Source organism: Mchenga conophoros, linkage group LG7 (genome assembly GCF_057382185.1).
Source record: "Mchenga conophoros isolate Kocher_MC1m ecotype Shallow Benthic linkage group LG7, M_conophoros_male_GT1.1, whole genome shotgun sequence".
Lineage (NCBI taxonomy): Eukaryota > Metazoa > Chordata > Actinopteri > Cichliformes > Cichlidae > Mchenga > Mchenga conophoros.
In genome coordinates, this window is record NC_140532.1 from 1,257,200 (window position 1) to 1,273,399 (window position 16,200).

At 41.5% G+C, this 16,200-nt stretch overlaps 2 protein-coding genes across 10 annotated transcripts in view; one reads left to right on the top strand and one right to left on the bottom strand.

Annotated features, from left to right (window-relative positions):
* The window catches only part of cnot1 (CCR4-NOT transcription complex, subunit 1), a 30,036-nt gene extending 27,528 nt beyond the window's left edge, over positions 1 to 2,508 (top strand). For all 9 annotated transcript variants that reach the window (XM_085281418.1, XM_085281422.1, XM_085281415.1 and 6 more), the window contains exons 43-49: positions 9 to 110; positions 231 to 404; positions 502 to 651; positions 737 to 917; positions 1,119 to 1,251; positions 1,333 to 1,467; positions 1,559 to 2,508. In XM_085281418.1, coding sequence (XP_085137544.1) covers positions 9 to 110; positions 231 to 404; positions 502 to 651; positions 737 to 917; positions 1,119 to 1,251; positions 1,333 to 1,467; positions 1,559 to 1,637 — 954 coding nt within the window. In that variant the 3' untranslated portion in view covers positions 1,638 to 2,508. The remainder of the gene's footprint in view (positions 1 to 8; positions 111 to 230; positions 405 to 501; positions 652 to 736; positions 918 to 1,118; positions 1,252 to 1,332; positions 1,468 to 1,558) is intronic.
* Positions 2,509 to 6,821: 4,313 nt separating this feature from the next.
* Positions 6,822 to 9,988, bottom strand: setd6 (SET domain containing 6, protein lysine methyltransferase). The gene is made up of 9 exons (XM_085281424.1): positions 9,884 to 9,988; positions 9,512 to 9,592; positions 9,283 to 9,427; positions 9,067 to 9,208; positions 8,318 to 8,512; positions 8,085 to 8,223; positions 7,603 to 7,783; positions 7,383 to 7,519; positions 6,822 to 7,259 (listed from the first exon to the last, which is right to left on the bottom strand). The coding sequence occupies exons 1-9, from the start codon at positions 9,908 to 9,910 to the stop codon at positions 6,921 to 6,923; spliced, it is 1,386 nt and encodes a 461-aa protein (XP_085137550.1). The 5' UTR covers positions 9,911 to 9,988; the 3' UTR covers positions 6,822 to 6,920.
* Positions 9,989 to 16,200: the final 6,212 nt, after the last annotated feature.

Consider the following 16,200-nt stretch of genomic DNA (forward strand, 5'->3'; position numbering starts at 1 on the left):
TCCTCTAGGGTTGGCCCATGTACGCACAACTGTTGATTGATCTTTTCAAGTACCTGGCCCCTTTCCTGAGGAACGTAGAGCTCAACAAACCTATGCAAATCCTCTACAAGGTGATCTTTCAGGGTCATTTTAATCAATATCCTGGCTTTTAAGTGTTAATGTTGCTCTTGAAGCAAGGAGTATTTTGAGTGATGTGTAGAAAACGTCTGCTGTTCTGATGATCCGTTCAGGGCACGCTGCGAGTGCTCCTGGTTCTGCTTCACGACTTCCCAGAGTTTCTGTGCGATTACCATTACGGCTTCTGTGACGTCATCCCACCCAACTGCATCCAGCTCCGCAACCTCATCCTCAGTGCCTTTCCACGCAACATGAGGCTTCCTGACCCTTTCACACCCAACCTGAAGGTTCGATTAGCGCTTTGGTGTGAATCGTGGATATGAGCCAAGTTGGTTCGAGACCGAAAGATGTAATAGGCCTGTCCTTTATCGATTCCTGCCGCAGGTGGACATGCTGAGCGAGATCAACATCGCTCCGCGGATTCTCACAAACTTCACAGGCGTGATGCCGTCACAGTTCAAAAAGGATCTGGACTCGTATCTGAAGACGCGCTCACCTGTGACGTTCCTGTCGGAGCTCCGTAGTAACCTGCAGGTAGGCTTGGTGTCCGTTTACTTTAAATCAGGAGTAAGAGAAGCACAAAGGTGTGACGAGCTTGTGGCGGTCTTTTGTCTCCCAGGTGTCTAATGAACCAGGAAACCGCTACAACATCCAGCTGATCAATGCTCTAGTGTTGTATGTGGGGACACAGGCAATCGCTCACATCCACAATAAGGGCAGCACCCCCTCCATGAGCACCATCACCCACTCCGCTCACATGGACATCTTCCAGAATCTGGCTGTGGACCTGGACACTGAGGGTAGGCTAGCAGCATTAAATTAAGGTCTTTTCATAGATATTTAGACACTACTCCTTAGAAACCAACTGTGTTTAAAGCTCTTTTCACCCAAATAACGAATGTCTTTGCTGGCTCTTGGTAGTGCAGACGGAGCTGGATTTTTAGGTGTTGAGCATCTGACCTTAAGCAAATCATCAGGCTTCTGATTTTGTCTTTTTCCAGGGCGTTACCTGTTCTTGAATGCGATCGCCAATCAGCTGCGTTACCCCAACAGTCACACTCACTACTTCAGCTGCACGATGCTCTATTTGTTTGCCGAGGCCAACACTGAGGCCATCCAGGAGCAGATCACCAGGTGAGACCGATCCGAGGTCCAGACGATGTCGTTGAGCGTCGTCTGCGAATACTTGGTTAATGTTTCCTCCTTGTTCTTTAGGGTTCTGTTGGAGAGGCTGATAGTGAACAGGCCTCACCCGTGGGGTCTCCTCATCACCTTCATCGAGCTGATCAAGAATCCTGCCTTCAAGTTCTGGAGCCACGACTTTGTGCACTGTGCGCCCGAGATTGAAAAGTATGTTGCCTGTTTGATATGCGATGTCTGGGAGCAGCTGTTGTTGTGGCGCCTTAAACCGACGCTGTCTTTTCCTCCCGTCTCTCCTCAGGCTGTTTCAGTCTGTCGCCCAGTGCTGCATGGGACAGAAGCAGGCCCAGCAGGTGATGGAGGGCACCGGTGCCAGTTAGCCTGTGTACCAGCCAGCTCGTAGCCCCCGGAGAGATGCTGTGGCCTTGATCCACCCCCCTCACCACCCCACACATACACACCTCCCTCTTTACTGTTGGCACTGGATAAACTGGCAACCATAGTCATTTGGACTGTGGATGAAAGGACTACTGCTCATGGATCTAGTTAGGTTTTTTTTCCCTCCCCCTTTTTTGTCATATCCCTTTGGAGTTGAGATGAGATGGATCGGGACATGCTGTTTAATATACTTTTTTTGACGCTTTGATGTAAATATTGGAGAAAAAAAAGGGGAAAATAGGGGAGTAGACAAGTGGAAAGCAATGCACATGTCAAATAAAATGTACCTTGACATGTAAAGACATGTAAACATATTTTCACTCACTACCAAAGTCCTCTGTTTGCTTCCCTCCCACACATCCTTTTTTTCCTGGCTTTTTTGTTGTTGTTTTTCTTCAGCGGCTGAACGGTAGAGTGACGAGAAAAGCTGCCTACTTTCATTTGATTCCTTTTATCTCCAAGTGGGACAGAAAGATGTAGTTCTCCCATGTGGGGTGGGGGTCTACTCCTGGTGTGTTGGTGGAGAACGTTTGCTGATGGTTTGTCCATTTGAAACTGGCTCTGGAAGTCTCTCCCTGGCACGTGTAAAATTATGCAGTGATGGAAACCTTGTATCTTGACAAATTTGTATAAAGATCCAAATTGAAGAACAACAATAGAAGGACCAATACAGCCCATTTTGTAACATTTTGAATGTTTTGTAAATGTATTGGTCCATGTGTTGTATTTTGTAGTCCTTTCTAGTTTGCCTTTAGTTCTTGCTACTTAACTGCAGTATGCATACATACAGTAAATAAAGCATTCAAACTGCTATTTCATCTGTCTTCTTTCAGGACTGCATGACTAAGATTAACAAAGTGGGACTAACTGTATTAGCAGTAATAAGTTTTCAAGCATGTTAGTTTTTAAATATTAGGAAGCCAGAAAAATGGACTCTTTGAACCAAATGCTTTTTGTAGTCAGCGAGTTTCTGGCCGTCTGTTTGCTAAAGAGTGACCAGAGTTCATTTAAATTTGAACTGTTGTCCAGAAAACATTTGGCTTATTCATATGGGCAGTTAGTAATTTCAGTTAAGCATAAATGTCTTTGCTTTGTAGCCGGGCTTCTTGGTTGGCGCACTCTCAGTCCAAATACTTCACTGTAGACGGTGATGCTGGTGCAGCAGCAGTTTATAGTGGAGTCTTTGGAGTTGTTTCTAAACATAACCGGTTTCCTCACATCTGAGGGCAACCATTTGGGTTGGGTTTGAACTGATCATCTAGGGATCTGCAGATGTTTAGGTGATGGTTTAAAGAGAACTTCTCAGTTGGAGAAGGTCCTTGGACTTGGTATTGGTCAATCTGATGTCAAATCCTGTATATGCTGCCAAAGAGAAACTACCAGTTGTAGACTATCACGATTGTTAATGAGGCTTGGCTGTGTCACGTTAAGACGGCACCACTTAAACAGATTTAAGTATATGAGCACTGCTCAAAAGATCAAACACTTCTTAAGCATCAAGTCAAAACTTCTGGGAAGTTAAGTTATCAAACGGGGTTGTAAATCAGTTTCAGCTGCTTTAGAATAGAATAGAATAGAATAGCCTTTATTGTCATTGTACAGAGTACAACGAAATTGGAGTGCCACTCCCTTGGTGCAAGTTTCAATAATAAATATAAATGTAAAATATAAAAAGTACAAAAAAAACAATCGTAAGTACTCAAACAATAGTAAGTACAATATATACAGGATAGCAGCATTAATATGATGACAGTATGAATAGCAGCATAATATAATGACAGTGACGGTATGGAATAGGTTCAGTTGTTTTTGTGCTTATTTACTACGGTGATAGCTCTGGGAAAGAAGCTATCCCTGAATCTGTTTGTCCTGGTTTTATGTGACCTGTACCGTCGGCCTGACGGTAATAGTTCAAACAGTTGGTTGCTGGGGTGAGAGTGGTCCTTGATGATATTGCCAGCTCTGCTGAGGTACCGAGAGTTTGCAGTGACCTCCAGGCTGGGCAGAGAGCAGCCAGTGATCTTCTGGGCTGTGTTGATGACCCTCTGCAGTACTTTCCTGTCTGCAGCTGAGCACCCTGCATACCATGTTGTTATGCCGTACGTTAGGATGCTCTCTATGGTGGCTCTGTAAAATGTCACCAGCAGCCTCTCCTCCAGGTTGTTCCTCCTGAGCACTCTCAGAAAGTGGAGACGCTGCTGGGCCTTTTTAACCACCACTGTAGTATTTGCAGTCCAGGAGAGGTCATCAGATATCTGCACGCCCAGAAACCTCATGGAGTGTACCCTCTCCACACAGCTCCCGTGGATGTAGAGTGGGGCCGGGTCTGCTCTGCCCTTCCTGAAGTCCAAGATAAGTTCTTTAGTTTTCGTGGTGTTCAGTTGGAGGTTGTTAACTGAACACCACTCAGTCAGTCTGTTGACCTCATCTCTGTAGTCCGACTCATCCCCCCTTGAGATGAGTCCAACCACTGTGGTGTCATCCGCGAACTTTATGATGGTGTTTGAGAGATGGGTAGGGGAGCAGTCGGATGTGTAGAGCGTAAACAGGAGGGGACTCAAAACACATCCTTGTGGAGACCCGGTGCTGAGTGTGATGGTGCTGGACCGGTGGGGGCCGAGTCTGACAGACTTAGTCTTAAAGTTAACAACAGGTCCAGAAAGGGCTGTGCAATATGACAAATCTCATATCCTGATTTAAGACATGTATCGTCCTGACGATATAAATCACAAAAATGTAACATTTTCTGTAAATTCTGTGAATCTCGGGCAGCTCGACTTGTGTGAAGTGTTTCCAGCTGGCGTCCTTTACCTGGAGTCGAGTGTTTTAATAGATCATGAAACTATATTTTTAGACACAAGTTGTAACGGCCGACATTTTCTTTCAAAGTTTGAGTCTAAGGGTTTTTTTTTGGGGGTTTTTTTAGCACCTGACGGCTTTTGCTTCTCATCCGTAAACTCTCTGCATTCTTTCACGTGATTCAGTTTCTTTTGAAAAGTCTCAACAGGATCGTGAGCTTTATTGTGAAAGGTTTACGTCAAAAAAAAGCAGAGCCACGCGATGGTTTTACTGTCGTTGTTGCTAACGACAACACGTAAAAACAGGCGCTTGTCCGTCTGTAGTGTGGTTATATTAAATATAAGAGAACTTTAAGAAATGAATATAGCCGCTACAGTGACCATCAAAACGATGAAAAACTATTGCCGTAAACAGTTTGTTTCGTGGTGTCGTAAAATAAACGATAGCTGTTTTTATATCGTCATCCGATATATATCATTGTATCGAACAGCCCTAAGTCCAGAGGTAACAATGAGCCAATGCCCAAAACAGGAATGATTTCACACAACGGTGGGGAACTCCAGGCCTCGGGGCCGGTGTCCTGCAGGTTTTAGATCTCAGCCTGGGTCAACACACCTGAATCAAATGAGTTCATTCCCAGGCCTCTGGAGAACTTCATGTTGAGGAGGTCATTTAGCCATTTAAATCAGCTGTGTTGGATCAAGGACACCGGCCCTCGATGCCTGGAGTTCGTCACCACTGATTTTACAGGTCGAGGCCACTGACATTTATTTTTTGACCAGTTCAACATTTGGCTCAGATCAGTATGCCTAACAGGAGACATCTGGACCCAAGATAGCACATCAATACATGCTGATGCCAGAAGGTTTGCTGTTCCCAGCACCATCTGAAGAGAGTGAGAGGAGAAATGACCTCCACCAGAATGTTCCTGACCAAACAATCAGAAACAGACCTGCGGGTGGCTGGAGGGTAGGGCTGCCACGATTAGTCGACTAGTCACGATTACGTCGACTATCAAAATCGTCGACGACTGATTTAATAGTCGACGCGTCGTTTGAAGCTTTGTAAGATCACAAAAGACGCAGGAATAAGTGGCAGGATTTAAGAGTGTAATAACGGACTGAAACAGAAGATGGCAGCATTGCATGTACAAGGATGCCAGCTACCGTTAAACCCCGAAGAAGAAGAAGCAGCTGTGTCCCAGAATTCATAGCGCGGCCCAGCGCAGTTTCCAACAATGGCGGCAGCTAGTTAGTTTTAATATTACTCTTATTATTCTTTCTGGGTCACAAAATAAACGTTTAACATATTTTCAGGTGAGAATGTAGCTGTGTAAACCTCAAATATCTGCTCAGTTTATCAGGACACCACATATTTTCAAAAGCGCTCCGACGTTTTCGGAGACATCTGTTACCCACTAGCTCGTTAGCGAGCCGGGGGCTAGGCTCACTAGCACCGTGAGAACACTGGACTCCCGGCAAATCGTTTTCAAACCAACCGCCGTCTTTCGCTACTCAGGTTAAATATATATGAGTCACTTAGATAACTTACAAATGTTATTGTTTGGCTTTTTTTTTAGTATTTTATTTGTTCCTGAGTAAATCAGTTTGTCTGAGATTAAAGTTTTTACACAGCTGAATAAACGTCAAGCAGACAGCTGATTATCAGAAGTGTGAGATGCTCGAGAATATACTCCAGTGTCCTGTTATATTTTAGATAGCAAGGAGTTCATTAAACTTCACCGAAACAATCTGCAAATTTCATTAAAATTTAATAAACTATCATCTTGTCTTTATTTTTAGTTAGCACAGACCTTAAACACTTCAAGCTGTAAGCTAATGATAGTTATAAGAGCAGATGCTGCTGGTGCAATAAGCTGTAGTTTTACGTCCAATGGATGATGATCTGATTAGTCGACTAATCGTAAAAATAATCGGTGACTAGTCGACTATCAAAATAATCGTTTGTGGCAGCCCTACTGGAGGGTATACCAGAACCGGTTGTTTCTTTGATTTTTCTGATGAGGATAAGACATATGAGCCTCAGTGGTTTGGAGAAAATCCAAAATAACTTTTTAAAACTAATTCCAGATGTATGCTGTACCGTGACACGACATTCATGGTTAGAGCCTGGTCAGTTCTCAGTGTAATAGTTTTACTACATTTTCCTTCACTGGACAGTGAAGTCAGTGTTGGTGGGAGCGAGTCCGAGTTAAAGCGGCTCACGTTCTGTATATTAATACTTGATTTTGTTTTTGCGAGATGTTCTGATGAAATGTGAAATCTCAATATTAATAGTGAAGAAAACAGTCCAAAAAAGCCCCAAACCATCTTGTAAGACATTTGTTTTATTAACCGTGTCATCTAAAAACGATTGCGCACACATACGATTAAAAACCTCGGCTGCGGTTCCCGTCAGAGCCGAACTCATGACTTGGTTAGCTCCATGAGTCCATGCAGGATGCTCTTCTGTCCATAGCGTACTTGCAGCGCCTTCCACTGCCTGCAGCTCAGTCCCGCGAGTGCCGCCTTATCCTCCATTAACGCCCGGTCGACATCCATGACTTTTTCCTCGTCCTCTCCGTCTCCGTAGGACCTCAATGTCAGATGGGCCGCCTCATAAATCAGTCGTTTCCATGAAGCCTTTAACTCGGAAAGACCCTCGTTGGAAAGCGCCAGGGATATCTTCTCATCATCCTCGTCGTCTTCTTCCCATCCTTCGTTGTCTTTAAACTCTGAAAGCTCCTCCTTTGACATGCACAGCACCTGAAAACAAAGTCAATCAGCAAACAATCTTATCTCAAACGGCGCTGCTTCAAGTGTTTGTCCCGACTGTTGTCATAAGTAAAAACAGACGATAACTAGCGCTGTTTTTACGTGCTCCCTCACCTTGAGCGCCGTATAGAGCTCTGTGTCTGTAAGGCAGCCTTGTTTACCAAAGACAAAGGCTGCTTCCTCTTCCGTCATCTGACACAACACCCCCCACTGCTCCTCAACCAGCTGCCGGTCCAGATCCGACTGAGCACCTGGGAGGGAAAATGAGGGATGTCGTTCACACCGTCACGTCACAACGCTTTGAAACAAAGCTGTTATCGTTGTTATCGTTCACCTCGTGCAGCAGCTTCGTAGACTTTAGCGACGGGGATGTCGGCAGTGTCGTTGCTGTTGCTGGAACACGGCTCGGTGAAGCCGTACATGTGAAGCAGCTGCCAGTTGGCCATCTGCCCGTACGTGTTAAACACCTCCTGGCCTTTATGAATAGGGCGCACGCAGACCATCTTCAAGCTATCCTGAAAAAATGTTGCGCAAATTCATTGTTCAAAACTAAAATTTGGAAACACAGCGACTCTATTCTACGCTTTCCTGATGAGTTCATGACCACAATCCCTCGTTTCAAGCTAATTTTATACATCATGGCCACATTACTGTCCAAGCATACACAGACAGGTGCTGTACGAGTGTTTCGCCACCTCTTGCTTGTCTTGGACATCAAAAACTAATGGGGGGCATCACGCTGGCTTCTCCCATTTTTTATCTACAGTATATGATTTTCAAAGGTGCAAAGCTGCCACAACAGATGTGTCTCCTCACTTGTGTGAACTCCAGATTAGCATTGTGATTGGACACATGGTTAAGCATGTCAGCCATGGGAACCATCATTGGTGGGTTGGGAGGCTTCTCCTCATCCTCATCCTCATCGTCGTCATCCTCATCTTGTGGCTCTTGGAAACTGCAGACGAATGGAGAGACGGGATGGGAAAGAAGAAACAAACACACATACTCGTGCCCTGCTGTAACTGTCTTATGTATTTATGCATGCTAACCTGTAGGCCATGACAAAGGCCACAAGCTGTGTGTACAAGTCCAGAGTGTGTGTGCCAGGGTTCCAGAGGTCAGGATGTCTGGTCATGAATGGCAGGACCACATCTGTGTACTCCCGCTGGATGTTAGCCAGGTCCCTGTCCACTGCCTCCGGCACACCTGTTCCCTTCAAGAGGCTGCCTCTCTCCTCTTTAGACCTGAAAGGATGGACAGCTCAAATGTTTTCCTCCTCTTTCCCATAAGAGAGGAAATAAAATATTAATTTAACACTATTTCATGTACGGTAGTATAATTTAGAAAGACTAAACAAAGATACAGTCACTTTCTTTCAATAATTACCTGCAGGGTAATTATTGAAATAAGATCAGGCCAATTAAACAAACGCAAATTAGCGGCTCAAAAATTGGCACGTGCAGTTAGGAAGGACAGACATTTGGACCTGATGTGTGTGGCTCAGAGAAAATCTTTAGCAAAAAAAGAAATTACATGGACATTGCTCTGTGTGCTCACTGCTGAGAAGAGACGTTTTAATTACACCGATCTCTGTGCAGAAATGTGACTAAGCTCAGTTTCAACAAAATATTAGAAGAACAGAAAGGAAAGGGATTCTGCTCTTTCATTAAGTGAGCTATTTAAACAGGTTTGGAAACAAATAACACAACTCCAGCGAGCACGCCGATGTACGCGCCATCGTACCAGGGAAGTAACACCACACCTCTGGATAGGATGGGAGCCGAAGCGTGTTCCTCACCAGAACATGGGATGATCCAGTGTTTTGAAGTCTGTCCACAAAGAGAGGTAGGCTTTCCAGTGGGACTGTGAGGATGTGTATTCATACAGCAGAGCCAGCAGCAGGGGAACCCAACCCGACGAGCTCTGCAGAGTCGACTGCTCTGTGAAGGAAAAGGGAGAAAGTTACAAACTGAGGGATGCAGGCAGGCAGCATCTTTGCAGCGTTGCACGTCACCTTTTTCCAGCAAGGTAGAAACTTTGGTTGTTCCCTGATGGAGGAGAGCTGATCTGGGGATGGTGAACAAAACCTCCCCGTCCTCTATGTCATCCTTGGCCAGCATCCCGTACTCGGCCACGGTCCCCTCTTTACTCACGCACACCTACAGGTACAAACGTCAGTCCTAAACCAGGTCTTAGTGCTGACTAAGAAGCTGTAAATGCAGTCGCACGACGCCGTAACAAACCTTACTGCTGAGCTCCAGGCCGACTCCGTCACACCACTGTAAAAAGCTCTGCAGAGGGCTCAGCTCTGAGCCATCCTCCACCTGTCAGCGCAGAAACATCAGCAATACGAACAGGCACGTGTTCTCTAATGCTATCGTGCACGTGGTTTCACGCGCTTCTAAAACGAAGCCACATGATTACAGTTAGAAGAAGGTAACTGTGTTCCTTGCATCAATGCTAAGTGATAAAGTGAGCTGAATGGCGGCACGTTTTAAGTAGCAGATCACGATCGACTGCGTAAACCCAGCGTGTGCACCACAGCATGTTACACGTACACAGAAACACGCGGCGTCGTGTTTGCTGCTTAAAAACAAACCGGATCAAACTGTTACCTTGGCTCGTTTCGCTCTTGCTGCCATCCCGCAGAAGTACACTCGAAGCTAACTCGAGCATGCGCACTGTGAAACATGTGCAGGTTAAGTTTGGCCCACGCGGTGACTCGTAGTACGAGAAGTGCGGAAGTGAGAGGCTTTTTTTTTTTTTTAAATACTTTAATTAAATTTATGCACATATTACAATCTCTCGTTGGGAGACAACATTTATGCAACAACATCTTGAAAAGGTTGAATAAGAAATCAAACGAAAAAAAACCAAAAAAAACCAAAAAAACCAAAACAAAACAAAACAAAAAAAAAACACATATATACATATACATAAATATATGAAGGCCATTTTTATGACATATAACAGTTTCCTTTCTGCGAACACTTTAACATACATGTGGCTTACTTAGTACACCAAAAACACAATCATTAAAAGGATAGAGATTGAGTCCCATTGTCGCATATCAAAGCAGCCTCTTTACATGAATCCCTCAGTAATTCTAAAGATGACAAAAAAGATTTTAATTCAATTTTCAATACAGTTAGGGAAGGTCTTTTACTTTGCCATTTGCATTTGTGTATGTGGTATTTGCCCATAATTATCACCACCTTGTGTAGCATGGACAGTTCCTTAGATGGATCACCATTATTATATAAAACTTGTGTTAGAGTCAGTGGGGTCATCCCATCTATTCTTATACTCAACCAGTCTACTAGATCTTGCCAAAAGTCAGTTGTTACTGAGCAGGAAAAAAACAAATGATCAATACTTTCCGCATTTTGTGAACAAAATCCACATGGCTCTACCTCAAACCCAAACCTTTTTTTAAGCATTTCAGCTGCTGGGTAATATCCATTAATTATTTTAAATTGCATTTCTTTGACTTTGGGGGGGATAGGCCATTTTAAAAAGTGCGTATATTTGTTCGTTATTTTAACATTACTCCCTTTTAGTTTTGTGTTACTGTTAAAGTCGTGAAATAATTTGTTTTTAAATATCTTGTTCATGGTTTTATTATTACAGTTTTTATCCGTCAAAGGAATCTGGTTTAGATGTAAAGAAGGTAGACTAATTTGTGCCTTAGAGTAATACAAATAACCTTGAATCAAACTCAACAGAGGTAAGGGGATTGCCTTACAAACCTTGTCATATTCTCTAAGGGAACACTGAATGTTAAACTTCGCATTAAAAACACCCACTGAGAGAAACTGACCCCTTTCATCAAGTAAGTCTGTTATAAAGATTATGTTTTTTTCAAACCACTCTTTAATAAACAATGACTTCTTATTAATTGTAATTGTTCTGTTATTCCACAAGGTGGAGCAATGTGGTGAAAAGTTATGGGCAAACACCATCTTCCAATAAGACAAGACCTGCTTATGATATTCTGACAGTTTCACAGGCAACTTCAATATATCAAAACCACATTTCAGGAGAAAATCCAACCCTCCCACCTTTTTGAAAATATTTTTTGGGATATGGAACCATATGGAGTCAGGTTTCAAGAGGAAGGCTTTTATCCAGTTTATTTTAAATACTCCAACCATTGATTGAAAATCAATTGACTTTATACCACCTTTAGCGTAATCTTTGACAAGTTGTGATTTTTTAATGTAATGTGTTTTATTGCGCCAAATGAATTGATAGATTATAGAGTTAATCTTTTTAATGCTTTTCGGGGTAATGTATAGTGAATATGCTGGATAAACCATCTTTGAGACGCCCTCTGATTTGGATAATAGATTGCGTCCAAAAATTGTAATATCTCTCGTCAACCAATGATTTAGTGTTTTGGACATGCCATCAATTTTGTCTTTTAGGTTTTTTGATTCTCTAGTGTTGATGTCTTTGTCTAAATAGATGCCTAGATACTTAACTTCATTTTTCACTGGAATCGTCCTCATGCTATTTTCCAAACAATCATAAAGTGGCAAAAGTTCACACTTCTTTAGGTTCAGACACAAGCCTGAAGCTTTAGAAAAAATTGAAATGACATTCAATGCTTTCTCGAGTATTGATTTATCCTTTAAAAATATTACTGTGTCATCTGCAAACTGACTTATTTTCAGTTCAATATCAAAAATGTTTATTCCTTCGATGTCTGAATGGTTCACAATGAGGTAAGCCATTAATTGAGTGCAAAGAATAAATAATTTTGGAGAAATTGGGCAACCCTGTCGAATTCCACAGAATATGTCTATCCTAGATGTTATGCCTGGATTGAGCGAAACATAACTATAAATTTGTTTGTAGAACAGTTTGATCACTTTGCAAAATTTGTTTCCAAATCCAAAAAGTTCTAAAGATCTAAATAAAAAATTATGGTCTATTGAATCAAATGCTTTAAAAAAGTCAATAAATAGTATTAAACTTTCTGAATTAATAAAGGATCGATAGTCAATCATATCTAATATTAATCTTATGTTATTATGAATCTGCCTTCCTTTAATAAACGCTGATTGGCACTCATCAATCAATTTGGTTAAGACGCTTTTAAGCCTATTTGCATATACTAAGGCTAATAATTTGTAGTCGTTACATAAAAGTGTTATGGGTCTCCAATTGTCTAGCATTTGTAAATCTTTGTTTGGTTTGGGTAATAAGGTTATTAATCCTGTTTTCATTGTTGGGGATAGTTCTTCATTTTTTAAACAATCCAAAAAGCCATTAAATAACAAATCTTTAATGTCTTGCCAAAAGGTTTTATAAAATTCAATCGTTAGACCATCAATTCCAGGCGATTTTCCATTTTTCATTTGTTTTAGAGCTGTATCTAATTCGGATATATTCAAATCTTCTTCTAACCATGTTTTATCATCCTCTTCCAATTTTTTAACCTGATCTTTAATCATATCAAAAACATATCTGCATTTTCTTTTTCAGTTCTTGATTTATACAGATTACTATAGAACATGTTAATTTCCTCACTTATTTTGTTTGGTTCCTCAATTATAGTACCATCCTTACTCAATTTAGTTATTTTTTCTTTGTTTGTCTACGCTTCTCTAGACTATAGAAATAAGATGAATTTTTTTCTCCATGCTCAATCCACTTGGCTCTAGACCTTACATATGCTCCTTTAGCTTTAATCAAGTACACCTCATCTAGCTTATTTTGTAAAGTTTGTAAGCGTTCTGACTCTTCCGCAGTCATACAGGGTTTACCACATAATAAATGAATTTGTTCAATTAGATTTTTCTGTTCACATACGCGTAGGGCAGACACTTTCTTTCCCGTTTCTATAGCTAATTGTTTCACACTATATTTAAACCATTCCCATTTACTGACATTAGTCATGCTCATATTGTTAATTTCTGATTTAAGTTCTTTAACTTGTTTACAGAAGTCTTCGTTTTGTAATAAACTATTGTTAAATTTCCATATGTTGTCAGATCTTTGTTGTTTACGTAGAGATAATAAGAGACTTATCAGACAATGATCAGTAAGTGGGGTTGACTGGGTCTCACATTTCGTAACATATGATGATACTGTTTGGGAGACAAGCCAATAATCTAATCTTGAACATACGTTTTTATTTGATGGACTAAACCAAGTATATTTCTTCGTATTTGGGTTTGTCATCCTCCAATAATCGATCATATTGGTTGTCGTACAAAAGTCACAAATAATGCTATCGTGTTCTGGTTGATTTCCTCTTTGTGGTTGTCTGTCAAGCCATGAGTTAGGAGCCAGGTTAAAATCGCCTCCAGTTATCACCTGGGTAGAACCATATGTAGTACTCCACTTTGCAATTAATTTACTTAAGTTAGACATCATATTTCTATTTAGCGACCTGTTATTGTATCCATACACGTTAATAAGAATAATTTTCTGTTCACAGACTTCTACCAACACCATGATCCAATGCCCCATTCCGTCGCTTTTATGATCAATAACTCTCCCTGCAAATTTGTTGAATAAGATCATAACTCCTGCTGAGTGAGTAGTACCATGTGAATAAAGAATACTATCTCCCCATTGATGTTTCCAAAATGTTTCCTCTTCCTTACCAGAATGTGTTTCTTGTAAAAACAAAATGTTTGCCTTAATTTCCTTGCAGAATAAGAACATGGCCTTACGTTTGACATTGTTTTTTAAGCCTCGAACATTTAAGGAACTTAATAGAACAGCCATCTATAAGATAAAGAAAAAACAAAAACACAAGAACAAAATACAAAACAAGAACAGTAACGGCTTCCTTGGCACTTACTAGAAGAAAAAAAAAAGTGCTTGAAGCAGGAATAAGCCTAGTGTCCTACCTATGTAATCATAACAGTACTCCGACCCTATCACAGTACCACCCCTTTATATATGTGGCAATTTTAGCTCTGGATAGCTCACGTTTAACTACGACTTTGCTTTTTGACCCTCTCCTATTTTTTATTTGTGTATTTTTAACAGATATGTATATATAAACATATATATACACACATACATACCCACATTTTATGGTTAACTTGTAGTGACTTCTTCAAGTGCATCTCACAGATCGATCCTTTTACCGTCTATTATTGCATAACCCTCCTTTAGGAATGCTCTTTTGCCGTTGTTTCGAGCTTCCTGCACCTTGGGCCACAGCTTGATCCGAGCTTCACGGTCTTCTTTGGAGAAGTCTTCTTTAAATTTTATGTTCAGTTCTTTGCAGACCCTGGCCTCTTTGGATTTCCTCCATACTTCATCCCTTGCCGTCCTCATGCTGAACTGTATGATGATTGGTCTTGGCACCTTGTTGCTCACTGCATTGTCTTTCTTCCCCAGTCGGTGTACTGTATCAACCATGAGCTGCAGTTTTTCCACTGATACAGGAACCACTCTTGTTAGAATGCCGATCACTGTTTCACGTGTATTCTCGTTGTCCTTCTCTGTCAGACCCAAAATTCTGAGGTCCCATCTTCTGCGGTAACGTGCACTCTCCCGACAGCTCTCCTTTAATTCTTTGTTTTCCTTCATCAGCGACTCCACCTTCGTCTTCAGCTTGTCAATTTCCTCTCTGTTTTTTTGGGTCGCCTGTGTATTTACTTCAATGCGTTGTTCGAAGGCTTCCAACTTCTTTTCAAGCGAATCAAACCTTTCCTCGCATCTCTTTGTGAAGCCAAGTAAAACTTCATATACATTCTCGATGCTCACCTGCTTCTCAGTTATTTTGCTTTTCATTTTTTTGGGATTGGGACTTGGTAACGGAGTGTGGTCACCTATGGGTCTTCCGATCTCTTTCTGAAGTTCCATCTCTTCTATATCTTCATCCTCACATGCTTCCCGCATAGCAGCAAGGTTGTAATCATGGTCGGAGAGGCTACCTGTTAGCTTGGGGTTAGCCATTTTTATCGCTCTAAGTTTATCTTTGTGTCTGCCTGAAGGTCTGTCAAAGTAACTTCCAGGGGGTTTTGCTTGCGTTCTACTTCCTTTGGAGTAACAGTTTGTCAGTAAAGTATTTTACAGGACATCAAAATCACGTTTCTTAATCAGACCCGCAGATTGTACAACCGCTTATTCCGCCATCTTTCTCTCCCCCGCGCTGCCCAGGTTGCCTAGTGTAACAGTGGCTGTCTCCCAATTCAGGGTCTGCAGCCTTAAAGTACGCATTTCAAGGCCGATTATGTCACAGCGGCGCGCCGAAGGCTGTCCCAATCCAAAGGCTGCTGTCACTATCACTACCCGATCCGTACCGGTGTTGTGCCAAAAAGTGATTGTCTGCCAAAAAGTGATTTCCAGTGTTTCTGTGTATTTTTTATGTGTAATATCTTTACGTATGTTCGTAAATAGACTTCGGTGAACAGGGGATACAAAGGGGTTACATAAAGAATTAAAAAATTATCTGTTTTTTAAGTATCTTTACAACTTGTACTTACATTATAACCAATCCGGTCCTTTATCCCCACTTAAAATATTTTTACAGAACTACTGTAATATTTGCTGACATTTCTGCTGTCCTGTTGGGCAACTTACTCTTACAAAATACATTTTTAATGTTAATGAGATTTTTTTTTACTGCATAAATAAAGGTTATATAAAAGTCGCTGCCAAAAACTGATTGCGGCTTGTATCTTGCTACACGAATGTTGTTTGTGGCTCAAGATGACTTTATGTCATCCATAAGGGATGCATTTGACATATGTTTAACATATTATAGCCCAACAAGTTACTTATAGCACTTTAAATATGAGCAATCGCTTTTTGGCAAATACCGGAAATCAGTTTTTGGCAGACAATCACTTTTTGGCACAACACCGGAAACCCGATCGGTACCCCGCATGCGCGAAAGGTTTCTACTTCCGGTCGTAGCGTTTTACGATAGTTACAGGTCAGAGTATCTGTTAAGATGTTA